At 58.3% G+C, this 26,759-nt stretch overlaps 1 protein-coding gene across 2 annotated transcripts; it reads right to left on the reverse strand.

The window, feature by feature from the left end:
• Nucleotides 1-1,205: 1,205 nt before the first annotated feature.
• Nucleotides 1,206-23,947, reverse strand: TTLL12 (tubulin tyrosine ligase like 12). Of its 2 annotated transcripts, none has more exons than XM_058308902.2 (14): nucleotides 23,771-23,947; nucleotides 20,438-20,604; nucleotides 18,005-18,203; nucleotides 17,185-17,344; nucleotides 16,968-17,101; nucleotides 14,145-14,221; nucleotides 12,689-12,805; nucleotides 12,378-12,572; nucleotides 11,991-12,102; nucleotides 10,930-11,081; nucleotides 10,309-10,390; nucleotides 3,669-3,737; nucleotides 2,981-3,119; nucleotides 1,206-2,471 (listed from the first exon to the last, which is right to left on the reverse strand). In XM_058308902.2, exons 1-14 carry the CDS (start codon nucleotides 23,930-23,932, stop codon nucleotides 2,326-2,328), a joined length of 1,911 nt encoding a protein of 636 aa, XP_058164885.1. In that variant the 5' UTR covers nucleotides 23,933-23,947; the 3' UTR covers nucleotides 1,206-2,325. The 2 variants fall into 2 exon arrangements, with proteins under 2 accessions (XP_058164885.1, XP_058164886.1); XM_058308903.2 differs by lacking the exon at nucleotides 23,771-23,947 and adding an exon at nucleotides 22,669-23,453.
• Nucleotides 23,948-26,759: the final 2,812 nt, after the last annotated feature.

The following is a 26,759-nucleotide window of genomic DNA, read 5'->3' on the forward strand; positions in this document are numbered from 1 at the left end:
GTGTTTGGAGGAACGAGGCACAGGCAAAGCGCCCGGCCCACGGCAGGGCCCTGGGTGGGGACAGACTCCTCTTTCCTGTCACCGAACGTGTCCCGGGCAGACTTTGCAAAGCCCCTTGTGGGGCCAGGCCTGCGCTGCCCTCCCTGCAGCCGGGCCCTGGGTGTTGGGTTTTCGGTCCTTGCTAGAAACTCATTCAGGTAGCGACGTTTTCGTATTTGGAGGTTTTGGAGTCCTCGGGCAGGCCGTGAATTTCCCACCCCCCCCCCTTTCTCCCTGTCCTTTGGAAATGACCTGACATGACACGATTCCCCGGAGGGAGGGGCTGCTGACCACGACCTCCCACTCACCCCACTCGCGGTGGAGGCGGGTGCTCAGCCGTGCTGGAGCCCCAGGGCGGGGCACTCTCCACTCCCTCCTCTGCGCATTGCTCCAGTTCCCCGGGGCGGGCAGCTGAATCTCCCGGGCCGGGCCGTGCCCCGGGTGCTTGACCAGCACTGATGGCATCACGCTCACAGGCTAGGACAGCTCCTGCTCCCTCCCAAAGGCCCCGAGAGCATGCACGGGTCTGACTCCCGCGGCACCCCCGGTGTGGTCTGGGGACCGGGTAATAGCCCTGGACCCTTAAGGCCTTGGACCAATAGCCCAGTGGCATCTGCCCTGTGGTCCCCGCGGAGCCGTCCCCAGGAGCTGTGTGCAGTCCGGCCACAAGGCAGGGTCCTTCTGTCATTTACTGACCCCTAGAGGCACTGTGCGGGGCCACCGTTCCCCCCACCCCTGGCCACACGTGTCAAGCACTGCCTGGCCGTGTGCCCACATTGCCCGCCAGCTCCAGGCGAGGCCCGCGGGTGGGATTAGGCTGTCACCCCTGCCCCACTCGGAGGCAAACAGCCACAGAATCCCTTGGCCCTTGGCCCTCGGCACCCAGGGGGCCTGCTGAGCCAGGGTTTGCCCGAGGACCCGAGGCTCTGGGGGCGGCCCTGGAGAGTGGGCCTCAGCTCTGCAACTCTCCCCGCCGTACCCTGCTCTGGAATGGAACCAGCGCTGGGCGATCAAACGGGGCAGGGGGCGTGGGAGCACCTCGTGGGCCCACCCGGCCCTCAGCGCATGTCTCCTCTTGCTTTTCCTCACCAGCCAGCAGCTTAGCGCAGCCGGGCCGCCACGTCCAGGCTGTGGGTTCAGGGCCCCCAAAGAGAGGAGTGGCCGAAGCAAGAGAAGAGGGTGTATTTTATTGAGGACAAATCGAGATGCGAGTGGCCAGGGGCTTGGGGTTTCGGCAGCTCTCCCGGGAGGAAGCCAGAGATGAGGCACCCGGACCTTTGACAACTGGCAGGAAAAGCTCCAAGGAAAGAAGCAGTGGTGGCACCGACACCCCTACTAGAAAAACTGCCACCACGCCCAACCCCCACCCTACCACGCACAGGAATGTTCTGGAAGCCAGGGGGTGGCCCCACCCGCTGGCTCTCCAACCATGTCCAGGGCACTGCCGTAACAACAACAAAAAATGTGGGCATCCGCCTCCAAATGGCCGAAAAAATGGAGAGAACTAGAATTTTTAAATTAAAGTAAAAACCTAACACTTAGCCCTGGGTGAAGCAGCATCTGGCTTTAACCTCGAGGTCTCCCTGGGACCATCTTTGGTTTGGCGTAGCAGCAGTCCCCGGCCGCCCCCCGCTCGGTGCAGGAGCCCCAGCTTGCCCTGAGCGGCCCTCGTTAGAGCTTCGCAGTAAATCCTACAAGGAGCCCTGGGCGGCAGGGGCTACCGGGCCGCAGGAAGCCAGGCAGGCTCCTCGGCCCTCCGGCGCTGGGACCCAGGGGACGGTGGACTTCCTGTCCTGCGCTGAGAGGAGCTTGCTGGTGAAGGTTCCAGATGAGCTGGCACAGCAGCCAGGCGGGCAGCTCCAGGGTGCGCTGGGAGCCTGGTCGCACGCGGCCTGCGGGTGGGCTTTGGGACCCTGGCGCCCCACTCCGGGGACCCACACGCCCTACAGCACTTCCTTACAGAACTTTGCCTCTGGGGAGCGCCTCTTTGTGGCCTACAGAACCCCTTTTGCTAAAGCCCCCTGGAAACAGCCAACCAGTAACTGAACTTGACACCTGGAATAAAGCACTTGGCTGAGCTGGAGCTAACAGCACGGAGGTGGGGGAGGCAGGGACGGGCCTCGGTGGTGCTTGGCCCTGAAGACGCGGTCCTGCCCCCGGTGTTGGGGGCTGAGGCTTCAGGACGAGGGCTGTGCCGGCGGGGCGGGAGGAGGGCGCTGCGCAGAGGCGGCTCAGAGAACAGAGCTGGGGCCCCCCCCTGCAGCACAGGGAACCGGGTGGGAGCACCTAGGCGAGGCGGGTGACGCGGCTGGGCTGGTCCAGAAACAAGGTGCTGAAGACGTCGTTGAAGAAGGTCGGGTGGTACTTGCAGGCCCGCTCGCAGTCGGGGTTGAAGTTCACCTCCAGGACCTGTGGCTGCATGACTCGCTTCCCTGGATGGGAGAAACGTGGGGGACTGTGGCGGTACGTCAGGTGTCCCACCCCGGGGGGGCCGGGCGCCTCTGGGAAGGCTCTCGGACGGAGCCTGGGAGGTGCAGCTGCCACGTGGCAGGGCAGGGCCTAGTCTTCTGACTTCTCAGGCGGCCTGGCCTGCAGGCCGCCCAGGAGAGGCCAGAGCTGCCCGGGCGAGGCTCGATTCTGGCCCCCGGGAATATGGGAGAGCATCAGGTTGGTCAAAAGGAGAGGCAGAGGTGGAGGGCCAGTAGGAGGGCTCAGGCCAGGCCAGGCCAGGCCTCGGCACCCCCAGCCTTGCACCACGGGCGCCCCCAGCTCCCTTGGGGCACGCCGCCCCAGGCCACCCCTTCCCCTTTGCACTCTGCCCTGCGTGCTGATTCCGTGGAACGGCGGGCCTTCCCCGACCCAGACCTGGGGGTGCCACCTGGAAAGGGGGAGTTGGGGCACCTGCTGTGGGCAGGTGGGGTGCAGAGGGGCAGCCTCTCACCGTCTGCACGGACGTCCCACTTCAGCATGAGGTCGATGGCGTACACGGCCCGGGACGAAGGGTAGTCACAGAGGCCGAGCGGTGCCGGCTTGGCGCATGCTGCCTGGAACAGCTCTGTGAAGACCTGGAAGATTCTGGCCTGGGGCCCAGGGCAGGCAGGGTCAGGGGCCTGCAGGGCTCTGCCCACCAGGACCAGCCCCGACAGCAGCTTTTTGACACGGGCCCATGGCCCCCCTTCCTGACCCCAGCCCTCCTGCAGCCTCCATGACGTGAGACCACGTTGCAGCCCCTTCCGCCCAGTCCCTGCCCTGACCCATCCTGGCGCCCCCAGCGCAGCTCACTGTGCACCTGGCATGTGTCCTTTCCTCAGAGCCTCTAGGCCCCCCACTGCACCAAGGAGGCTCAGCACAGAGCAGAGGGTGCTCACGCCAGGCTACGATGGGAGGCAGCTGTGGCCCCAGCTGCACCCGCCAGCACTCAGGTTGCAATTCCTGGGACAGGTGTCCCAAGTGTGCTCTGAATGACTCTCAGGACCCCTCTGTGGAGGCCCCCCCCATACCCTGCACAGACCCCGAGTAGTCTGGAGAGGGTGGTCCAAGGAAGACCAAACAGAAGAGGCAAGACCCCCACCCACCCAGCCTTCTCAGCCCCAGTGCCCACCCACGGGGGGCGGCCTCTCAGGACTCACCTGCACATCCTTCCAGGGAAATTCTGGGTACTGTTTCTCAAACTCGGGGATGAACTCGTCATGATGCACCTGCAGCAGACACCGGCCGTCACGCTCTGCCTTGGGCCTCCTCTGTGCTCTCCATCAGGGCAGCAGGGAAGCCTGTCCCCTGCCTGGACCTGGAGCCCTCTGACCCTGCAGGGCCACGGAGCTCAGCCCCGGCGTCTCAGGGTACACACGGAGGCCACACCTTAAGAGTGGGGGACTTAACACACCACGTTCAGTAACAGATGGAAGTTCTAGGCAGAAGTGGGTAAGGAAAGGGAGGACGTGAACAATAAGCCAACTAGACCAAAGAGACACACATGTACACACACATGTATGCAGAGAACCCTTCAGTCGACAGCGACAGAATACACACTTCTCTAGTGCACACCGATCATTCTTCAGGATAGACCATGTTATATGTCAAAAAAAAGGTCTGAATAAATGTAAAAATATTGAAATCATACAACATATCCACTCCTACCACAAAAGAATAATGTTAGAAATAAGAGATGGAGTGGGTGTAGCGCAATGGTTGAGCACCTGCTTCCATGTATGAGGTCCCAGCAGGGTCAATTCCCAGTACCACCTTAAAAAATAAAAGGAAAAAAAAAAAAAAAGAGAATGGAAAATTCACAAATAAGTAGAAATTAAACAATGTACTCAACCAGTGGATCAAGAAGAAATCACAAGGGAAATTAGGAAATACCTTGAAGTGAATGAGAAAAACACAACATGTTATTTGTGCAGCAAAGACAATCCTGAGAAGGAAACTTCCAGCTCTAAATGCCCATTAAAGGGAAACGGACTTGGCCCAGTGGTTAGGGCGTCCGTCTACCACATGGGAGGACCGCGGTTCAAACCCCGGGCCTCCTTGACCCGTGTGGAGCTGGCCATGCGCAGCGCTGATGCGCGCAAGGAGTGCCGTGCCACGCAGGGGTGTCCCCCGCGTTAGGGGAGCCCCACGCGCAAGGAGTGCACCCATAAGGAGAGCCGCCCAGCGCGAAGGAGGGAGCAGCCTGCCCAGGAATGGCGCCACCCACACTTCCCGTGCCGCTAACGACAACAGAAGCGGACAAAGAAACAAGACGCAGCAAATAGACACCAAGAACAGACAACCAGGGGAGGGGGGGAAATTAAATAAATAAATAAATCTTTAAAAAAATAAAAAATAAAAAAAATAAATGCCCATTAAAAAAGGCATCTTAAATCAGAGACCTAACCTCAAAATTGGAGGATCTGAAAAAAGAAGAGCAAACTACACCCAAAGTGAGCAAAAGGAAAGAAATAACAATGATTAGGCCAGAGATAAATGAGAGAATAAAAAAACAACAGAATCAACAAAAACAAAAGTTGGTTCTTTGAAAAGACGGATAAAATTGACAAACTTTAGCCAGGCTGACAAAGAAAAAATGAGGACACAGATTACTAAAATCTGAAATGAAAAACGGCACAGTATTACCAGCCCCCCAAAATCAAAAAGGACAATAAGAGGAGACTAGGGACAACTGTATGTCAACAAATTAGAATAACTAAATGAAATACATAAATTTCTAGAAGCAACAAACTACCTACCCTGACCCAAGAAGAAATAGATCTCAACAAACTGGGAAATGGACTTTGGCCCAGTGGTTAGGGCGTCCATCTACCACATGGGAGGTCCGTGGTTCAAGCCCCGGGCCTCCTTGACCCGTGTGGAGCTGGCCCATGCGCAGTGCTGATGCGCGCAAGGAGTGCCGTGCCACACAGGGGTGTCCCCTGCGTTAGGGGAGCCCCACGCGCAAGGAGTGCACCCATAAGGAGAGCCGCCCAGCGCGAAGGAGGGAGCAGCCTGCCCAGGAATGGCGCCGCCCACACTTCCCGTGCCGCTGACGACAACAGAAGCGGACAAAGAAAGAAGATGCAGCAAAAAGACACAGAAAACAGACAACTGGAGGAGGGGAGGGGAATTAAATAAATAAAAAATAAATCTTTAAAAAAAAAAAGTTTAAAAACAAAACAAAACAAAAAACAAACCAATAGCTAGTAGCAAAGAGATTTAATCAGTCAACAAAAACCTTTCCAACAAAGAAAAGCCCAGGACCATTTAGCTTCACAGACAAATTTTACCAAACATTGCAGGAAGAATTAACACTTTGCTCAAAGTCTTCAAAAAACCTGAAGAGGTGGGAATACTCCCTAACTCATTCTAGGGGTCACCACCACCCTCATACAGAAGCCAGATAAAGATACCACAAGCAAAGAAAACTACAGACAGCATCTCTTACGAATCTCAATGCAAAAATCTTAAAAAAAAAAAAACTACTAGCAAACCGAATCCACGGCACATTATAAGAATTATACACCATGATTAAGTGGGATTTATACCAGGTATGGAGAGTGGTTTAACATAGAAAATCAATGTAGGGAAGCAGATGTGGCTCAAGCAATTGGGCTCCCGTCTACCATATAGGAGGTCCAGGGTTCAATGCTCAGGGCCTCCTGGTGAAGGCGAGCTGGCCCGTGTGGTGAGCTGGCCCATGAGGAGGGCTGCCCCGTGCAGCAGTGCTGGCCCATGTGGACAGCTGGCACAGCAAGATGATGCAACAAAAGGACACACAGTAGAGACAATAAGAGACGCAGCAGACCAAGGAGCTGAGGTGGCGCAAGAGAATGAGCACCTCTCTCCCACTCCGGTAGGGCCCAGGATCGGTTCCTGGAGCTGCCTAATGAGAACGCAAGCAGACACAGAAGAACACACAGCAAATGGACACAGAGAGCAGGCAATGGAGGGAGGGGGGAGAAATAAATAAATAAATCTTTAAAAAAAAGAAAACCAATGTAATACACCACATCGACAAAATGAAGGAAAAAAGCCACATGATTACCTCAGTGGATGCAGAAAAGGCATTTGACAAAAGAAAGGGAAACTGTCTCACCATGAGAAAGGGAGTATATGAAAACCCCCCAGCTAACATCTTACTTGAAGGTGAAAGACTGAAAGCTTTCCCTGTAAGACCAGGAACAAGACAAAGATGCCCACTGTCACCGCTGTTACTCAACCGTAGTGGATGTTCTAGCCAGAGCAATTAGGCAAGAACAGGAATTAAGAGACGTCCCTACTGGAAAGGAGGAAGTGAAACTTTTCCTAACTGCAAATGGCATATCCTATATACAGAAAATTCTGAAAAGTCCAACAAAGCTAATAGAACTAAAATTGAGCTCAGGAAAGTGGCGGGATACGAGATCAACGTGCAAAAATCAGTAGGGGCTTTCTCTGCCGAGGGGCCCACACCAAACCTCGGTGTGTATTTCCGACTTTCTCTCCCATTTCTCGGCAAGCTCTGTTCTTTTCCTCATTTCCCAAATAAATTCTTTTCACTGGTCTACCTAAACTGGCATGTTCATAAATTCTTTTATGTATCATAGCCAAGAACCTAGAGGAATCAAATGCGTCTCCACCTTCATTTGGCGAGCCAGTCAGGAGAAATAAGTATGTAAGTGAGTGGTGCTCCCAGGCCCTGCCGGAAACTGCTCGTATGCAAAGGGGTATTAAATATCTTAAAAGTCCTGGTAATGGAGGAGAAGATGGCCCACAATGGCCGGCAGACAGAAGGCTGCAAGACCTCACCGGGACCTGGAGTCTAACCTAGAGGCTCCAGTTTCTCTTTTCAGAACCTCCCCCTGGCCCCAGATATCCCAAACAGGCCTCACCACTGGCCCCACCATAAGTGGGGCAACCAGTATCCACTGGGGTCCACCCGCTCAGCATTAGCAGGGGGGCAACCGGCATCCACTGGGGCCCACCCGCTCAGCATTAGCAGGGGGGCAACCGGCATCCGCTGGGGCCCACCCGCTCAGCATTAGCAGAGGGGCAACCGGCATCCGCTGGGGCCCACCCGCTCAGCATTAGCAGAGGGGCAACCGGCATCCGCTGGGGCCCACCCGCTCAGCATTAGCAGGGGGGCAACCGGCATCCACTGGGGCCCACCCGCTCAGCATTAGCAGGGGGGCAACCGGTATCCACTGGGGCCCACCCGCTCAGCATTAGCAGGGGGGCAACCGGCATCCACTGGGGCCCACCCGCTCAGCATTAGCAGGGGGGCAACCAGTATCCACTGGGGCCCACCCGCTCAGCATTAGCAGGGGGGCAACCAGTATCCACTGGGGCCCACCCGCTCAGCATTAGCAGGGGGGCAACCGGCATCCGCTGGGGCCCACCCGCTCAGCATTAGCAGGGGGGCAACCGGCATCCGCTGGGGCCCACCCGCTCAGCATTAGTAGGGGGGCAACCAGCATCCGCTGGGGCCCATCCATTTAGCATTAGCGGCGGGGGGCAACCAGTATCCACTGGGGCCCACCCACTTAGCATTACCAGGGGGGCAATCAGCATCCACTGGGGCCCATCCATTTAGCATTAGCGTGGGGGGGGGCAACCAGTATCCACTGGGGTCTACCCACTTAGCATTAGCAGGGGGGGGGGTAACCAGTATCCACTGGGGCCCATCCCCTTAGCATTAGCGGGGCGGGGGGAGGAGGGGATAATTAGCAGTTTAAAAGGTGACCACACAAGGCAGAGCTCGCCCTTTCTACCTAGAGGGACCCATCCCAAATCTCGGTGTTTATTTCCATCTTTCTCTCCCATTTCTCAGCAAGTTCTGTTCTTTTCCTCATTTCCCAAATAAATTCTTTTTACTTGCCTAACTAAAATCAGTAGGGTTTCTATAAATGAGAAATGAATAACCTGAAGAATAAATCAATAAAATAGCAAAAGAATCAAGTATCTAGGAATACCCAAAGCACAAGCAACAAAAGGAAAAACAGATAAATGGGACTTGATCAAATTAAAAACTTTTTGGGAAGCAGATGTGGCTCAAGTAATAGAGCTTCTGCCTACCATATGGGAGGACCCAGGTTCAATCTCTGGGGCCTCCTGGTGAAAAAGAAGAAGAGAAAGCATGCCTGTGTGGCAAGCCAGTGCCCATGTGGTGAGCGCAAGCGCCCCCCCTCGGTGAGCCAGTGCCCGCACAAGTGAGTCAGGCAGCAAGATGATGACACATCAAAAGAGAGACAAGGGGAGAGTCAAGGTGAAGTGCAGCAGAGACCAGGAATTGAGGTGGTGCAATTGACAGGGAACCTCTCTCCACATCAGAAGTCTCTAGGATCAAATCCTGGTGACTCTTAGAGGAGAGAAAATGATGAGAAGACAACAGACAGCAAAAGCAGCAGGGTGTGAGGAGGGAAAGGGGGTAAAATACATAAATAAATAAATCTTTTAAAAAAAAACTTTTATGTGTTAAAGGACTGTATTATGAAAGTAAAAAGACAACCTACAACAATGGGAGAAAACATTTGGAAATCACATAACTGATAAAAGGTTTGAGATCCAGAATATATAAAGAAATCCTACAACTCAACAATTGCCCAGTTAATAAACGGGCACTTGAATAGACCTATCCGCAAAGAAGATCAACAAGCACATGAAAAGAAACTCAACATCCTTAGCCTCAGGGAAAGGCAAATCAAAACCACAACATGATACCCATAAGAATGACCCCTATTAAAAAAGCAACACTTGAACAGGTGTTGGAGAGGATGTGCAGAATCAGGAATTTTCATTCATGGCAATGGGTACGGCTGCTGTGGAAGACAGCTCCTCCGAAAGTACAGAACTACCGTCCGACCCAGCCGTCCCTCTTCTAGGCATATACCCAAGCAGGGATCTGAACATCTGCACACCGACGTTCACGCGGGTGTTATTCACAACTGTCAAAAGAAGGCAGAAACCCAGGTGTCCTTCAACCAATGAACGGATAAACAAAATGTGGTAGATACATATGAGAGAATATGACTCAGCCCTAAAAAAGGAATGAAGTCCTGAAACACATGGCGGCATAGAGGGAGCTTAATGACATCATGTTGAGTGAAATAAGCCAGACACGAGAGGACAAATATCGTATGGTATCACTTACACGAAATAATTAGAACAAGCAATCTTACAGAATCAGAGACTAAAAGAACATAGATTACCAGGGGCCAGGGTGGGGGGTAGAGAATGGAACGTTGAAGTTTAAAATGTATGGAATTCTTATTTGGAATGATGGAAATATTTGATAATAAACGGTGATGATAGCATGGCATTATGGATGTAATTAACAGCACTGAATTATATATTTGAATGTGATAGGAGGAGGAAATTTTAGCTTGTATGCTACTAGAATAAAAATACAGTAAAAAACCCAGGAGACAACATAAATAGTGAATATTAAGTTAAATCATGAACTACAGTTAATAGTGCAATTATAAAAATGTCTTTTCTTCTGTCAACTGTCACAAGCGTACCACACTAATACAGAGAGTTAGCAGGGTGGTATAAGGGAACTCTGTATTCTATGCACGATTTTCCTGTAAACCTCCAATTTCTCTAAATAAAAAAAAGGAACCGGGTCTAAGAGCATGTGCGTGTCAGCCCTGAGAGGAGGTGACGTAAGACAACGCAACGCGGCACAGCCATTTTAAAGGACAGAGCTGGAGCAATCTGCCTGCCGGGACTTCATGGACGACCAGGCCTGACCCTGCAGGGGCTGGGGGCTGGGCTGGGGGCACAGGCCTGGTTTGAGCGCCGTGCTGCCCCTACCTGCTTAAGGACCACATCCGGGTCGTAGTTCATGACGGTGAAGTGTTTCTCGTAGTCGTCCAGGTCATTGAGTGCGAAGGGCCTGGGGGAACAGGTGGACGGTCACCCACAGGCTCCTGAGCAGCTGCCTCGCCCCTGTCCCCCAATAAAGAGGCCAGATCAAGCCTCTCAGGCGCGGGGCCACGAGGGGTGTGGGGAGGGCATGGGGCAGAGCTGCCTCCCGCCCTGCACAGAGCGACTTTACAAGGCACCACTTTACAAGCCGCGGTGGCGTGGATTCCAAACCTGCTCTGAAGCAGGCAAGGAGAGGGCTACGGCCCCCTGGATGGAAGGAAAGATGGGAGCGGCGCAGCAGGAGGGAAAAGAGCAAAGGCAGAGCTCCAGGCCCGGTTCTCTGCTTCCAGTAGGAGGCCACGTCCAGCCCGCTGCCGTGGCCCACCCGCTACCATGGCCCGCCCCTGCCGTGGCCCGCCTGCTGCTGCGCCCAGCATGCTGCTGTGGCCTGCACGCTGCTGTGGCCTGCACGCTGCTGCACCCAGCACGCTGCTGCGGCCTGCGCGCTGCCGTGGCCCGCCCACTGCTGCGTCCAGTGCATTGCTGAGGCCTGCTGCCCGTGCTTACCGGTTGGAGAACCGCAGCCAGAACACGTCGTATGCGAACAGCCGCAGGGGCGTCACTGACCGCAGCAGCACCACGTAGCGGACGTCAAACTTGACCAGGCCCACATCTTCGCGCAGGAACAGCACAGGGCTCTCAATGTACTTCGATACCACCTGGGGAGATACACGTGGCCTCGCTGGTGGCTCCCAACTGACCCAGGCTGGACAAGGAAACGGCAGAGGGCGCTCCACTCCACAGGCCGCAGCACATCCCCCATGGTTACCCCATCGTGAAGAACCAGGGGTGCTGCCCGCTGACGCCTCCCCTGGCACACAGTTTCCCGGGTATGTGACCCGAGACCACGTGCTCCCTGGATACGTGGCTCTCAGAGCAGGGCCGGCCCTTCCTTGCATCTGCAGAGGTACCTTTGAACCTGGTGTACAAGGGCCAGGCTGCACCTGCACTTCATTTTTCTGCCTTTGCAAACACTTACCCAGGTTCTCACAAACCCTTTGTACTGACCTTAATCTTTCAATTGCAGGAAAAAACCCAACCAGTTTCCAAGTTTTGAAAATGGAATACACATACTCGCCTGTGATTCCATCCGCTCCCGACTGACTGCCCACAGTCCCTCCGGCACATTTCCCGCCAGCACCACCGTAACCATGGCCCTAGCATCTATCTTTGTGCTGTGCTCACCCCATGCCCCTCTGAAGCACCCTGCAGCCCCCTGGTCTCGCCCACAGACCCCTGCGGTGCCAGTGTCCACAGGGGCCCCTGGGCGGGGAATGTGACGGGGCCTGGAAGATGGGCACCCGGGAGGCTCGCCTGGACACAGGCCCCCTGCAGCCTCGGCATGGTGGCAAGAGCCTGGTGGCGGCCTCAGATGCGGCTCCAGCCCCAGCTCTGCCTCCTGGGAGCCGAGTGACCCTGAGTCCCCACTGACCCCATGGAGTGTCACCTCCTCCCCTGTAACCTGGAGCCTCACCCGGCCACTCAGGCAGGTCCCCTCCCCTCCCCCACGCCCCTGGTGTTGGCTCCGATCCAGCGGCGCGCCGTGGCCCGTCCCCAAGCCCCCCCACCTTGGGGGCACTCTCGCGGTGCCGGATGACGCTGCCGAGGTGCTTGGTGACGTGCGTGTCCAGGCTGCGCGCCAGGTTCCAGGGCTTGCAGATCCAGTGGTTGTCCTCGCCCCTGCGAGGGAGGCGGGAGGCTCAGCGTTCCCCGGGGGCTCCCCTGGCAGGGTCTCCCAGGGCTGTGGGGCCAGGAGGGGCACCCAGGGAGGAGCCCCGGAGATAAAGGGGGGCCCGAGGGCGAGGGGCTGCCTCCTGGGGACGCTGCAGCACGGGTGGCCTGTGCAGCCCGTCCTCTGGCACCAAGCCCTGCTTGCAGTGGGGTGCATGGGGAGGCAGGACTGCGGCCCGCTGGGGCGTCCTGGGTGCCCGGCCCGCCGGCCCCAGGCCTCTTACCGCTGCTCCCGCTGCTGGAAGTAGCTGACGAACTGGGGCAGCTCGGTGCGCAGGTTGAAGGTGCGGGGCAGCCACGGCGGGCCCTCGGGGCCGCCCGCCCGGCGTGCGATGGAGGCCAGGCAGTCCTTGACCGTCAGCAGGCTCTCGCAGGGGAACTGGTTCAGCAGCACCTCCGGCCGCTCCTGGCTGAGCCTCCTGCAGGGCCGGGGCAGGGCGCGGCCGGCTCAGAGGGCAGCGGGGGGCTCCGGGGCGGGCAGGGCACCCCGGGGCCCCGGGCGCAGAGGCCTCGACGGGGCGGGCGGCGCCCCTACCTGTAGTCCTTGAAGTGTGAGAAGTTGTAGAGGATGTCGGCGTCGGCCTCGCTCGGGGTGAAGGTGAAGCGCGGGTGAGTCAGGCTGCTCAGCACCTGCTGGACGTCGGTGTAGACCCTGCGGGGACCCCGAGCTGAGCCGGGCTGCCTGCTCCCGCCTCCCCACCACCCCCAGACCCCTGCCCCTGAAGCACAAGCTCCAGCTCGGCCACCCCCAGCCCCACTTCAAAGCTCAGGACGCTGGGGCGAGGCCACCACGGGCCCTGACGCCACCATCCTGGAGGCAGAGGGAGCCAGCTCCAGGCTCCCCCCTCCCCGTTCATGTGCCGGGTGACCGGGCGGCTCACCCCTTCACGGCCAGACTTAGTGCCCGAGGACAACGGGGTTGTGAGGATAAAGGGGATCATCTGGGTGTTGATCGCATAAACGCTGCTTCTTCCCCCCATGTGGCAAAAAAAAAAGGGCTGGGCAGACACTGCCAACCGCCCACAAGAAGCTTAAGAACGTGCCCCTCCAAGAAGGGATGCGGTGCCGGAAGCAGCGGGGCCTGCAGGTGAGTGGGGGGCTCAGAGGCAAGGGGTCCCCCACCTGGCAGAGGGTGGTAGAGGGCAGCCTGGAGTGTGCTGCTGATTCCTGGCTGGACCCGGGTTTGGGCAGCCAGGGGCGGGTGTCTGGGGGTCTGCAGGGGAGGGGCCGGAGAGCACAATGCGGGGAGGACGGAAGGATGGGAGGCTGAAGGCACGGGCTCCTCTGCGCGCCCCCCACCAAGCAGGAACCTCCCAAGCCCTCGGGTCCACAGGAGGCTGGCGCTGCTCTCTGCACCCTCACTTCCTCCTCTGTAAAGGGGCGCAGAGCCTGGTCAGGGCCACCGTGTCTGCTTCCCGAGGGGTCCGGCCTCCACTTGCCCCTGGGCTTATGGGACCCTCCAGCGGCGCCTGCAGATGCCAGGAAGGGCCCTCCTGGAGGCACCTGGCACCCCTCGGCCAGCGCAGGCTCCCCCGGCCCGGTGGCCTTTCATTTCCAGGACCTGGCGAGCACACTGACGCCCAGGCGAGCTGAGTGTGGCCCACGAGCAGCAGCCGGGGCCAGGACCCCCGTGCCTGGGGGGCGGGGTGGGGGGGACAGTGTCTGTCTGACCCCCCACAGCCTGGAGGGTGTCCCCCCACCACTGGATTTTCACGACCCTTGCCTGTCTTTCACGGCACGTTCAAAAGCCCGCTTTGTGCAGGAACCCTTCTCGCCCCCTCCCACTTGCCGCGGCATTTCCTCTGGGATCCTAAGAGCCCCACCCTGGGTATTTCTGCCACTGTCAGGCCTAAAGCACAAGCCCCCCAGACACAGTGGACAAATGCTGGAAGCCGGTCTCGTGTCGGGCCCTGTCCTAGCAGCTGTGGGGACTGTGATGAGTGTGAAGGGAGGGACCACAGAGGTCAGAGCACAAGAGGAGGGCCACGTACTTGAAGACGTGGTCGTGGGGATACGCTGCGGGACTGATGGGAAGTGGCAGCTTCTCCTTGTTTTCCTCCAGAATGGCCTAGAAAGACACACCAGAGACAGCAATCACATGAACATGCCTCCCCAGCCCGGTGCAAGGGTTTCAGGACTTCGTGGGGTGCACACCTGCCAGGACCCCCTGGAAGGATCCTCCGTGGGCGTCAAGTGTGCAGGGCTGCTGCCCACTCGCTGGCACCGCGGCCGTGCCTCCCTTATGCACACGGCAGGCAGCGAGGACCAGCCTTCCGGAGAAAACCCGGGGCCGGTTAGGAAACACAGCCACCCCAGATGGGATCCCAGGGTTCGAGGGTCTCAGCTGCTCCAAGAGAACGTGCTGCACCTGTTGCAGTGGATTAAACGGCGTCCCCCCAAATTCATGTCCACCCAGAACCTAGAGGTGTGACCTCATTTAGAAACAGGGTCTTTGCAGGTGTAACTGGTTGAGGAGTGAGAAGAGACCACACTGGACTCGAGAGGCCCTACGTCCGCGACTGGAGTCCTTGTGAGGGGGGAGGGCACAGAGACAAGGGAGAAGGCCGTGTGGGGACCGGAGTGAGGCATCCCCGGGCCATGGATGCCAAGGACAAGTGGCTGCCTCCAGAAGCCAGCAGAGGCACGAGCAGCTCCTTCAGAGGCCGCGGAAGGAACCAGCCCTGCCGCCACCCGGGTTTTGGACCTCTGGCCTCCTGAGCTGTGAAAGGACACTTCTCTTGCTCCCTCTAGGATCACATGCTTGAGTTGAAGCTTGCTGCGACGTTGTGAGGACACGCGGGCAGCCTGCCAAGGGGCCCATGAGGCGAGGAGCCGTGGCCTCCCACCAGGAGTAAGCAGGTGAATGAGTGGGTGCCACAGAAGAGGATCCTCCCACCCCCATCAGAGACCGACCGCCAGCTCAGCCACTCCCCGACTCCTGTCCCATGAAATTTATGCGTGATAATGCCAGCTATTTTAAGGCACTATGTTTTGGAGTAATTTGTTCCCCACCTATAGCTGAGACAGGCCGCCCTGAGGGTTCAAACAGGGAAAAAGAGTCTGGATGCTTCAGACAAGGAGAGTTTGATTTCTGTTACCTCCCTTTCTTCCTGGCCAGTACACAGCTTCCCAAGGAAAGATATTCAATTTAGTTTATGTTCCAAAAGACAAACTCGAGACTCAGGCGACTGGGCTACCAGATGGGAGGCCCGTGGTTCAGTTCCCAGGGCCTCCTGAAGAAGACAGAGAGCTGGCACCACGGGCAGGAGCAGCAAGCTGGTGCCACGAGAGACCCAGGAAGATGCATGATGAGAGACACAACAAAGCAGGGAATGGAGGTGGCTCCTGCGATTAGGTGCCTCCCTCCCACCTTGGAGGTCCTGGGTTTGGTTCCCGGTGCCTCTTAAAGAAACCAGAAAGACAAACAGACACAGCAAGTGCAAACAACGAGGGTGGGGGTAGGGGGTAGGGGGAGAAAAATAAAGTAAATCTTGAAAAAAAAATTAGACAAACTTGAGACCAGGAAGTGCCTGCTCCCCAGCCATTCTCGAGCCTCGCCCTCTGCATTCACCAGGCATTCGCTCAGCATGTGCGGAGCATGCCCGTGCGGGCCCGCGAGGAGGCTCCACAGCGCACCCCCGAATCTCGGTGCCTGCGGCAGGGTCAGGCCAATCATCACGGACTTAGAGTTCGTTCTGGGCCTGTAGGACCCCGCTGCAGCCCAGTCCCTCCACCCACGGCCCAGCTCCTCAGGGAAACCGCTAGGGCGACACGGTGCTTCCTGCTCCGAGATGGGTTACCACGGCTAAGGCTTTAGACAACCCTGAGGAAGATGTGTCGGGGGGCAGGGAAACTTCCAGCACAGTGGGGCCAGGTCTGCGGCCTCTGCCCACATGCTGTTGGGGCCATCGGGTTTTGGGCTCCAGTTCTCCCACCAGCTGTGTGGTCTCTGGTAAGCCGTGGAGCCTCTCTGTGCCTCAGTTTCCTCATAAGTAAAATGAAGACAAAACTAAGCCCACCCTGGAGGATTGCTGGAGGATTACACTTGAGCGTGTCCCTGAAGCAGGAAACACAGGCTACTCGCCGCTGGCTTCCGGCTGGGACCAGGCCCTGGTGACAGCGGCAGAGGCCAGAGGACGGGAAAGATGAGCGGGCGGGGAAGGGGAGGTCAGCACTGGACGCTTCCGCCCCTGCTGGGCCTTCCTGCTCAGGCAGCGGCTGCGTTCCAGGCTCCAGCCCACCCCCCACCCCAGGCCTCGCCCTGCTGGCTCCCGAACCTGCCCGTGGCTGCCCACCAACTGCGTCCCCAGGTTAACCCTCACCCAGAGCACGTCGGAGGAGCCACAGGGTCCTGGAGGGGCTCTGACCTTTGGTGTCAGTGACCACAATTCTAAGGGCTACGTCCTGGGCACCTGCTGGGAGCTGGGCGCTGGGAGAGGGCCCGCTCAGGGTTCCAGGACACAGCAGGGATTCAGGCAAGTCCACACCCACAGCCCACGCCCGCCTCCAGTCCAGGCAAGGGGCGCCCTCAGCCAGGGAAGGGCTGCCCTGGCTGCCAGCAACTCCGATTCCCTCCGACCATCTGAAAGAATGGACTGGGACCCAGCCACACTCAGAGGCCAGAGGTGGCTATTTCCACCCTCTGAGCCGAGTCCCCCATCTCGTCAACGCACCCCAAGCTTTTGTCTATCTCCTCCAGTAACCAGCTCCAGGGCTGGCACCCAGCTGGGGTTGTCCCCGGGCAACCAGAGAGAGAAGTTCCAGAAGCCACCCTGGCAGAGGGGCCCTAGGGAGGGGGATGGAAGCCGTCCTACCTGGTAGTACGCGTCAGGCAGCTCGGGGGTGGAGGAGCTCAGGTCCCGCATGTCGGCGGGCACCCAGGGCAGCAGCCTGCACTTCCGGATCAGAGGGTCGGCCTCCCCATAGGCGAAGTCCCGGGTCACCTCCTCTGCAACAGCACGCGCCCGTCAGAGGGGGGCGGGTGGGCCGCGGGCCCGGGCCCTCCTCCCGGGTGGTGCAAGGCTGGCTTACCGCCCGTGTCCAGGTCCCTCAGGGGCCACAGCAGCGTGTAGGCCGCCTGCTGGGGCACGTAGAAGAAGGGCGCGGTGGCGAAGCTGGGCGCGTCCGAGTGCTGGATCCGCGAGCCAAACTCGTCCATGATGTACCACACCGGCACCTTCTCCTCAGCTGTCTGCAGGTGGGACGCACGCAGCAACCGTCCAGCCAGGCCCCCTTCCACCACCCACCCCCAAATCCTCACGCTTGGACCCCAGGACCGTCAGCCCAGGGCACAAGCAACAGCCTTGCAGATTGGGGGGGGGGGACCAGGAGAGCACAACCGGCTGAGCCGATGGGAGGGGCCAGGGGCTACGGGTTTACGGCAACTAGGTCCTTGTACCCCCACCGTGTGTGTGTTTTTCTGCACATGGGGGAAGGCTGCCTGGAGGCAGTGGCATCTAAACAGATCAGGAGGAACAAGCATTTGTCTTTCCCCTAATTAAAAGCCCCGAAGGGCTGGAAATTCCAGGACATGTGCTAAGGGGCTCAATTCTTCTCCTGAGGGTGGCTAGAAACCACGATGGGCTTTTTGAAAGAGGGTGACAGAATCAAACCTTGTCCTAGCTACCGTGGGCTGAGAAAGGCGGTGGAATCACGCCCAAGTTCAGGGCTGTGGGAGGTGGGCAGGCCTCTGGCCCAGGCAGCTGAGCACTGCCAGCCCACGGCAGCGCCCACCGTGACGAGGCCTCAGAGCACGGGGGGCTCCCCGTGGGCCGCTGGAGAAGCCAGGCCTGCCGGGACAGCGAGGGCCTGTGCCTGTGTCTGCCCTGCCCGTCCCCGGGTGCCTGCTCACCCCGTGGGCCAGCTGGTAGGTCTGGTTGAACTTCCACATCTCCTCCAGCACCAGGTCCATGGCCTCGGCGCCGGGCAGCTCGCCGTGGAACGCGACGCCCATCAGGTTGGCCATGCGGTGCAGCAGCCCGGGCGTCTGCTGCAGCTGCTGGCGGGCGTGCTCCACGCGGTATGTCCAGGCGTGGTCGACCAGGAAGATGCTGCGGGCACAGGGCACAGCGGCGTGAGCAGCCCGCGGTCACCGTGGGTGGGGGTCTGCAGGGCGAGTTAGGTGCAGGCGGCGCCGGGGAAGGCCCAGGGTGGGAGCCTGCACCCAGCGCCAGCCCCCCTGAGACTTGCTCTCCCCCAGCATCACAGAGAGGCCACCTTGGAGCCTGGCAGGTCTGGGCTGAGCTCCTGGCTCTGAGCCCACTCACCGCGTGGCCTTAGGCAAGTGCTTCTCTCTGCAAGCCCCTAAAACGGGGGCAGTGTGCCCCCACCTCATACCACCGGGCTGGTCTGGGCATTAAACGAGACAAAACGTGCCACGTGTCTGCTGTATATCAAGAACTTGTAATAAATAACGGCCATTACTCTGATGATTTGGTGTCCCCAACTGGATCTGCCGGAGGGTTGAGACAGCTCCCGTCTTGCTACCTGCAGGTCCAGCACCTGGTAGGGGCTCAGCCAGAGTGAGGACCCCACACGCTGGGAGGCTGATAGTGGGCAGGTGCTCAAAGGAGCTGCCACAGCTTGTGCACACCCTGGACTTCCAGAACCTTCCGGGGAAGGACTGGGCCTTTCTAGGAAGATGGCTTCAAGTTTCCATATACCTAGAAATGAGGCTGTGGCCGATGACAAGAGGGTCCCCAGTTGCAGGCTCCCCCCAGGAGAGAAGGCAGCCCAGAAACCCTTCCCAGAGCTTTGCTAGCTTGGGAGGCTCCCAAGGCACAGATGCCTGTGGCCCAACAGGCCACCCAGCCCCTCCCTGGGCCCACGACCCTGTACCCCTTTTATAAGGAAAGGAACAGCCGTGTTCCAGCTCTTAAGCTGGGTGGTGAGTGCAGAAGCACTTATTTTATCGTAACTCATGCTTGTGCTGGTCCTTTTTGGCTTGTGTATGAAGTATCCTAAAAGGTACGTTTGTCTATTCCTGCTGCGTGCTCGGCTGCTGACCTGGAGGGAGGCTGCAAGCTGCCTTCAGAGCTGGCCCCACAGGGGCACCCTGGGCAGGTTTGGTGGAGGCCGGAGGGGCAGGGCAGGGGCAGGGGCTGGCTGCCAGGGAGGACACAGGGAAGAGGCCTGGAGAGGGCCCAGGAGCCGAGGGCTGGGGGCGGTCGTGCAGGGCCCAGGTTCGCCTGGGAGACAGGGGCCCAGGCACTTTCTGGGCGACTCTCGGGTGAGGAGACGGAGCTTGCATTCAGTTCTGCAACCCTGAGGCAGCCCTGGGCGGCCACGGCCTTCCCCTCCAGGTTAGAGCTCAGGAAAGAGGCTTAGAGGGTGGGAATTCACAACTCACGCTTCTGACCCAGGGCCCCGGACCCCCACCTGTCCCCCACGGCTGACGCGGGCTGTGCGAGACAGGCGTGAGCTCCTCAGGTGGTGCTATGCTGACTCACCTGGGCCAGCCCAGGGCGGGGAACGGAGCAGGTGCACAGGCAGGCTTCCTGCCCTGAATTTAAAGAGCTCCTGCTTCTGATCAAAGACCACGTGGGTGGGGGTCCCTGGCCGCCTGCCATCCCGTGCGGCCACTCCTGCCACTTGGGGTGGTCTAAGAGGTGGGCACAAACTCTGCAGAGGTGGCGGCAAGACCCTCCCCCAGGGGCGACGCATGGCCCAGCAGCCCCGCCCTCAGAGGCTCCCGGACAGCCCCTCATGGCCCTGGGAGATGGAAGGCTGGGGTGCAGTCAGCTCTGCCCCAGCTTCCCAGAGGAAGCGACCGGACCGAGCTCCTCAGGCTTGCCAGGCAAAGGCGCCAGGAGAATCTTTAGGTGTGGCTTCCCGGGCCCCACCCCGAGACTCAGGCTCAGCAGGACCGAGACGGCCACGCGCATGTGTGTGCATGTGTGTGTGTGTGCATGTGTGTGCGCGCACGCGTCGGTCTCAGAGACGCCCCTGCTCAGGTGTAGACTGACATCAGCAACCAGCCACGTGCTGTGTTGTTTCATCGGCAGAGTCAGAACATGCGATGCCCATGTCGTGAGACCTGAGACAGGTGAGACCACGGTGGGGGCAGGGGCGGTGGCTGCGCCAGGGCCAGGACGTAGCACGATTAAAAAGGGCAGCCCTGGAGCAGCCTCGGCTGGCCGTGCACCTGCCAAGGGACCGAAAGGGGTGCGGGGGGGGGGTCTGCAATCATGGCGCTCCCCCGCGACGAGGGTCCTGGTGAACGTGCTAAAGACACGGGCCCCGAGAGCGGCTGGGTGCCCGGCAGCCAAGGGCCTCCAGCTCCTACCTGTTGGGGTCAGCCGCCTGGAGCCCATCCTCGTTGGTCACGATGACCTTGAAGCAGAGCTCGCTGCTGGGGTTGGGCCGCTGCTTCTGCGCCTCCTGGTCCTCGCTCTCCTCCTCCTCCGCTTCCTCCACTTGCATTATCCCAAACATCTCCCCGGCGTCGAACACCTGGGCCCAGAGCACTGGTCAGCAGGGGGCACTGGCAGGGCAGCCCACCCCCTGGCCAGCACCTCCGCTCTGGGAACGGGCCCCAGGACAGGCTCCCACACACCCCCACACACAGGTGGGGAAACCAAGGACCCGAGAACCTGTCAGAGCTCGGACCCAGTCGACCCCACTCCATTCCTCTTCACCCCACGGGACGGCACCCACGGAAACGCGGCGGCATGTGCCAGGTGGCAATTAGAGTCGAGCCCCTTTGTTTTATGGGGAAAGCGGGTCCAAAAAGCAGAGGGTGGCTCTGGTTACACAGGAAATGAGTTTCACCCCAATTTCCCTCTCACCTGTTCAGCCCAGGTGGGCACTGTGCCAGCCTAGCACAGGCTAGGCTACAGCAGTGGCCTGAGGCACTGGGGGTGAGCCGGGAAGGGAAGGGCCTCAAACCTCCCTCCTAAGGGGCAACGGCAGGCTGCCTGTAGCTAGGGACGCGGGCAGGTGGGCTTCGTGTGGGCCCTGGAGCCAGGCTGCTGCAGCCAAGCCCCTCAGTGTCTGCCACCCGCCCAGGGCCCCAGGGCTTAGCCTCTTACTTGCCGGGGTTCACCCCGAACAAGTCACTTAGCCACACTGTGCCTCGGCTGCCTCCTGCGGACATCAGGAGTGACAGAAGCTACCTCGGAGGACTAACAAGTTCACACGCGACAGGGGCTTGAAAGCACTTGATGCCAGGGTTGTGCTTCTCAGGGACTCAGGCCCCTCACCTGTGAAAGGGGGTATCTCCCACCTTAGAGAGGGGGCTCACAATGGCCGGCACCCCTGCTCCCCGCTAAAACCTACGTCTCACTGCTCTGTTAGGTACTCTATTACAGAGGAATTCACCCCAACAGGTGGAAGCCAGCTGCTTACTCACTCAGGCAGCTTTCGCCTGAACCCCTCACACCTACTCCCTCAGTGGCTGGGAGAAGTCGGGTCCGGGCCACCTGGGAGGATCAGTAAGTGGCTCCGGGGCCAGGGGGGCCGGGAAGACTGTGGACAGGTGAGGGTTTAAATATGGGGGTGGGGACGGGCAGGGGGCACGGCGAGGGTACAGGCCTGGAAGCGGGAGGCTGGGGGTGCCTTCCGGGGCCAGGCTCACCTGGGAGACAAGGGGGCCCAGGTGCTTTCTGGAAAAGACGCCCTCACAGCAGCCTCGGGTGGCCACAGCCTTCCCTTCCAGTCGAGAGATCAGTAAAGAGGCTTGGGGGGGCTTCAAACCCAGACCCCAGATCCCCAGCCTGCTCCCCCAAACCTACCACGGAGCGGTGACAGGCCAAAGGACACCGGGCCTGCCTCAACACCCCCTGGCTGTGAAGTGGGGGTGACCGCACCCCTTCAGGGCGGATGGGAGGGGTGCCTCCTGTGATACCCGAGGGAGTGGTTTTGCACTGGGCGGAGCACGTGGACACAAGAGGTGAAACTTATTTTGAAATGCTTCCTGTGCTTTCCAGGGGAAATGGTTTTGTTCATGTCAGGGCGCCCGGTCACCTGCCTGGCCGGAGTCCTGGGCTGGCAGGTGCCCTCTGGGGGCACGCCCCGCCCCCACGCTGCACCTACAGCAGCAGCAGCAGGTTTCCCTGGGGAACAATGGCTGCAGGTTTGTGTCTGGCAAAGCGGTGACTCACGGCTTCCCTCACTGGCTAGGGAGGGTCCAGGAAAACCACTTTCTGCCCCTCAGGAGGGCAGCCTGCAGGACAGTGGCTGGCGCAGAGGGGGTGCGGGGCACTGGCTCCAGTTTCTTCCTCATGCTGCCCCACCCAGTGCCCGTCACACCAGTGGGGTGGCCATCGCCATGCACTATTAGGGGGACGCTCAGGCTCGGGCAGGCAGGCCCGGAGCTGGGCGTTGGCTCTTGCCCAGCACACAAGGATGTTTCATCCTAACAAGCTGCTGGGGTCCCCGTTAGCCACACATGGCAAGTCCCAGGGAAATGCTGGCGGGGGTGGGGGGGGTCCTCCGGGTAAAGGAAATTCACTCTGGTGCAAAGTGTAGGTTTTGCATCGAGGTGCCACTGAAACGGCATCTTTCTGGAGCATCTACCTGCGTTTAAGCTGGAAGGTGCCTGGTCCAACTCCCGAATTTGCAGACACAAGAAACGGTGCCTCGGGGTGGGGGGTATCTGCTCGGCAGCCAGACTCCCGGCCCCCGATTGCTGGCCTGGAACCCGCTTCTTAGCTCTGGGTTCCATCCTCGCCTGCACTTTCGCCACTTCAGGGGAGTCGGGCTCCAGCCAAGGAAAAGGCCCCCTATGAGGCGCTGGGGGGGCACCCTGGCAAGCCCCCAAGCCCAGGTCCACGCCTCCGCCGGGACCAGCAGGAACCCCTGGAAGGCCCAGGCTGGAGCAGGCTGGGGAGCAAAAAGGAGGCTTCCCTACAGAGAGAGGACCTAGAAGCATCCAAACTCCTCCCACCTTCCTTTAAACAAGTCCTCAGTTCTCCGTGCTCTGTAAAGCATGGTGACCGGGGACTCACAGCAAAGGTAGAGCCAGAAGTGCTCAGGGAACGGAGGGTCGCTCCCACGCTCCCTGATGGAGAGTCATTTCCTCCTCCGGAATCTTTCTCCTTACCGGGCCTGGCACTTGGAGCCAAGGCTCGATTTAGCTCCAGCTCCCGCAGGAGCCCTGCAGGAGGCGGGCGGCACAACAGGTCTCTTGCTACCACTCGTGGGCCCCAAATCCTAGACGGCTCCTAAACCATCTAGGGTTTCTGCACCAACGGGCAAGGTCTCCATTGCTCCACGACACCATCTAACCTCCGTCCGCTCTGGCCTCACTCACTCGGGGCCCCCAGGCCCGAGGACTCCTCCCCGCGCCCCGGCTTCTCCCCAAGACCTCCCCACAGCCGCACAGATGTCTGCCGCCCCGCGGGGCCCTCCCGGGACTTGTGCCCGCCACCAGGCGGCCCGGCCTCGCTCCCACAGCCCCGCAGCACGTGCGCCCCGGGCGGCCTCTGGGCCTCCCTGCCTCCACCGCCCGTGGGCCCCGCGCGGACCACGCCCGTCCCCTCCCGCGGCCGCGGCCGAGGCTGAGGGAATGTACGCGCCCCAAGGACCCGCACCCCGGCTTGCCCGGCCCCGCTGCGGGGGAAGCCTGGGGTTCTCCCGGCCCGCGGTCTCGCCCTCCCCGCGCCGGCCCGGCCCCCACCTCGTGCTCCAGTTTGTGCAGGAGGCGGCCCCAGTACCGCTCGGGGACCCCCGAGGCGCGCAGCGCCGGGCCGTGCAGCAGCGCGAACTCCGCCAGGGTCCGCGCGCCCTCGGCCGGTCGCTCCGGCTCGGCGCAGCTCTGCGGCGCGGCCTCGGCCTCCATGACGCCTCCGCCCGCGCCCGCCCCGGCCCCGGCGCCGCGCAGCCCACGGGCCCGGCCCTCGCGCTCGGCCCGCCCGCCGGCCCGCCCCGCCCTCCGGCCCGGGCTCGCCGCGTCCCCGCCCACCGCCCGCCCAGCCGGCGCCGGCTCGCCGCGGGCCGAGGAGCGCGAGAGAAGCGGCGCGAGCGACGCGCGGAGCGCGACCCGCGCGCGGGGGCAGCAGGCCGCGCCGGAGGGAGCGAGCGGGCCGCCCGGGAGAGGGGGCGCCCGTGGGCGCGCGTGCGCGAGCGAGGGGGACCGTCGGGGGAAGGGTGCGCGTGCGCGAGCGAGCGGCCGGTTGGAGACTGGGAGGTGGCGCCCCCGGGCGCGCATGCGCATGCGCGGCGGGGAAGCCGTGCGGCGGCCCCAGGGGCGCTGGGGGAGACTACAGCATCCCATGCGGTCAGAATCAGAAGGGAGTCTTGAGACTGTCCAGAGGGGAAACTGAGGCCCAGAGTCACCAGTGTGGTCAGATGCTGTACTGCACTGACTACACTTGGAGGACTTGCAGACCCCCCGGCTGCAAAATAGTGGCCTTCTCAATTTCTTTACACTTTGATTCGGAATGTAAATTAAAAATGGGAGTTACATCAAAAGTGTTTTTTTTGTTGTTGCAAGTCGAGGTATGTCAAAGTGTAATTACAGTATTTCCTCATTTGAGCTATCAACATTAATTTGTTCAGTTTTTCTGTTGCTTCCATGGGGATGGAGTGCAATGTCTTCCTGTTCATAATTTTGCAATAATTGTAATTTGCCACAAAAACCCCAAGGGTAAAGTTTTTTTTTGTTTGTTTGTTTTGCACTTCAGTCGCTGAATACTTGATTAAAGATTTTTAACTGAATTTGAACAAAATGTACCAAAGTTTAGAGGCCTTGCTTCTTAAAAGTGCAGTGCCATTGTAGGACACTTAAGTTTAGTTACGGAGGTGTGCAAAGGGTCAACTTCCAACTCCAGTTGGCGAGGGGACGGAGAAGAGCATGTAAGTACCCTGCCAAAGTACCTTTTTTTTTGTATCCAACATCAGTTTTGTCATAAAATTTCAGTGATCAATTACTTATATGAAAAATTGTTTTTAAGTTTTTGACAACTACAATTTCTAATCCAATTGTTTGGATGAAATGACTCATTTTTGTGTGTACCACAACCAATTCGAAGTTCATTTCTCCTCCATGGGGTTCTTAATTCAGTAAGAAAGTTGTTAGTCCCTCCATGCTTTGCCCACCAAACTTGATATGAATATTATTGCAAAAATAGCATTCAGAATAATGTCAGTTTTTCACTTTGGACAGAATGAACCTCAGAGAGCTTTATTTTGACTCTAGAAATTGGATGAAAAAGAAGGAAGCACCTGATGACCCTGATACCAATTGGCATCAACTGTAGAATAAATCTTCAGCCAGTGGCGCCAACACAGTAACAGGGATGGCTTTACTTTTCATATGAGTACAAGAAAACTTGGAATTAAGGGAAAAAATGAGTGAAATTAATGTAGAAAAAGTCATTTGTGCTAAATGAAGAGTCATGATTCACAGGGTGATATGCAAACCTACTTATGCAGCTGCATGTATTAACTCGTTTGGGGGGCACAGTCTTCTCAAAATAATTACTAAGTTCCAGGTAGATGTGATGCTTCTTAAGCAGAAGGGTCTTGGCTATTTTAAGCCATTTGCTTTTCCATGTACAGTTATAGAAAATTTTTAAATTATAGATTGAATTTTTTAATAGTCGTAAGTATTTAGTAGTCATAAGTAATTCTTGTGTCATTTGGTAGTTAGAGTTTTGTAGGAATTTGTTCATTACATCTAAATTTTCAAATGGACTGCCATAATATTATTCGTATTATCCTCTTAGAAGCTAAATCTAAGGCAAGGATTTTAGTGCAAATAACTTATTTGGGAAGTGCAAGAAATACCAGTGAGAATTTAGTTGATCTTTTCTACTGTTTCTTTATTTTCTATTCACTTATTTATGCTTTTATCTTTATTATCTCCTTCCTTTTACTTTCTTTGGGTTTTGTCCATTGTTCTTTTTTTTTTTAAGATTAAAAAAAAAAATTTATTTCTCCTTCCCTGCCCTCTCCCCAGTTGTCTGCTCTGTGTGTCCATTCACTGCGTGTTCTTTTGTGTCCGCTTGTATTCTTGTCAGCGGCACCCAGAATCTGTGTCTTGTTTTGTTGCATCATCTTGCTGTGTTAGCTCTCCATGTGTGTGGCACCATTCCTGAGCAGGCTGTACTTTTTTCACACTGGGCAGCTCTCCTTACCGGGCACACTCCTTGCGCATGGGGCTCCCTTATGCAGGGGATACCCTGCGTGGCACGGCACTCCTTGCGCGCATCAGCATTGTGCGTGGGCCAGCTCATCACACAGGTCAGGAGGCCCTGGGTTTGAACCGTGGACCTCCCATGTGGTAGGTGGACGCTCTATCCGCTGGGCCAAATACACTTCCCTGTCCATTGTTCTTTTTCAATTCTTAAGTTGGGCCCTTAACCCATTAATTTTTATCTTTATTCTTTTTCAATAAAAGCATTTAAGGCTATATTTACCTTTGCACCAGTTTTTTTTTTAAGATATATTTTTTATTTATTTCCCTCCCCTTACCCCCCACCCCAGTTGTCTGCTCTCTGTCCATTCGCTGTGTGTTCTTCTGTGACCACTTTTTCCTTATCAGTGGCACTGGGAACCTGTGATTCTTTTTGTTGCGTCATCTTGCTGTGTCAGCTCTCCATGTGTGTGGCACCATTTTTGGGCAGGCTGCACTTTCTTTCACACTGGGCAGCTCTCTTTACGGG

This window comes from Dasypus novemcinctus, chromosome 12 (genome assembly GCF_030445035.2).
Source record: "Dasypus novemcinctus isolate mDasNov1 chromosome 12, mDasNov1.1.hap2, whole genome shotgun sequence".
Taxonomy (NCBI): domain Eukaryota; kingdom Metazoa; phylum Chordata; class Mammalia; order Cingulata; family Dasypodidae; genus Dasypus; species Dasypus novemcinctus.

Coding starts and splice junctions, on each gene's coding strand:
- TTLL12 (XM_058308902.2), bottom strand. CDS start 23,932: ATGGAGGCCGAGGCCGCGCCGCAGAGCTGCGCCGAGCCGGAGCGACCG. Junction 12,806..14,144: donor CCCCACGACCACGTCTTCAA/GTACGTGGCCCT, acceptor GGGTCCCCGCAG/GGTCTACACCGACGTCCAGC. Junction 11,082..11,990: donor ACCGCGAGAGTGCCCCCAAG/GTGGGGGGGCTT, acceptor GTATCTCCCCAG/GTGGTATCGAAGTACATTGA.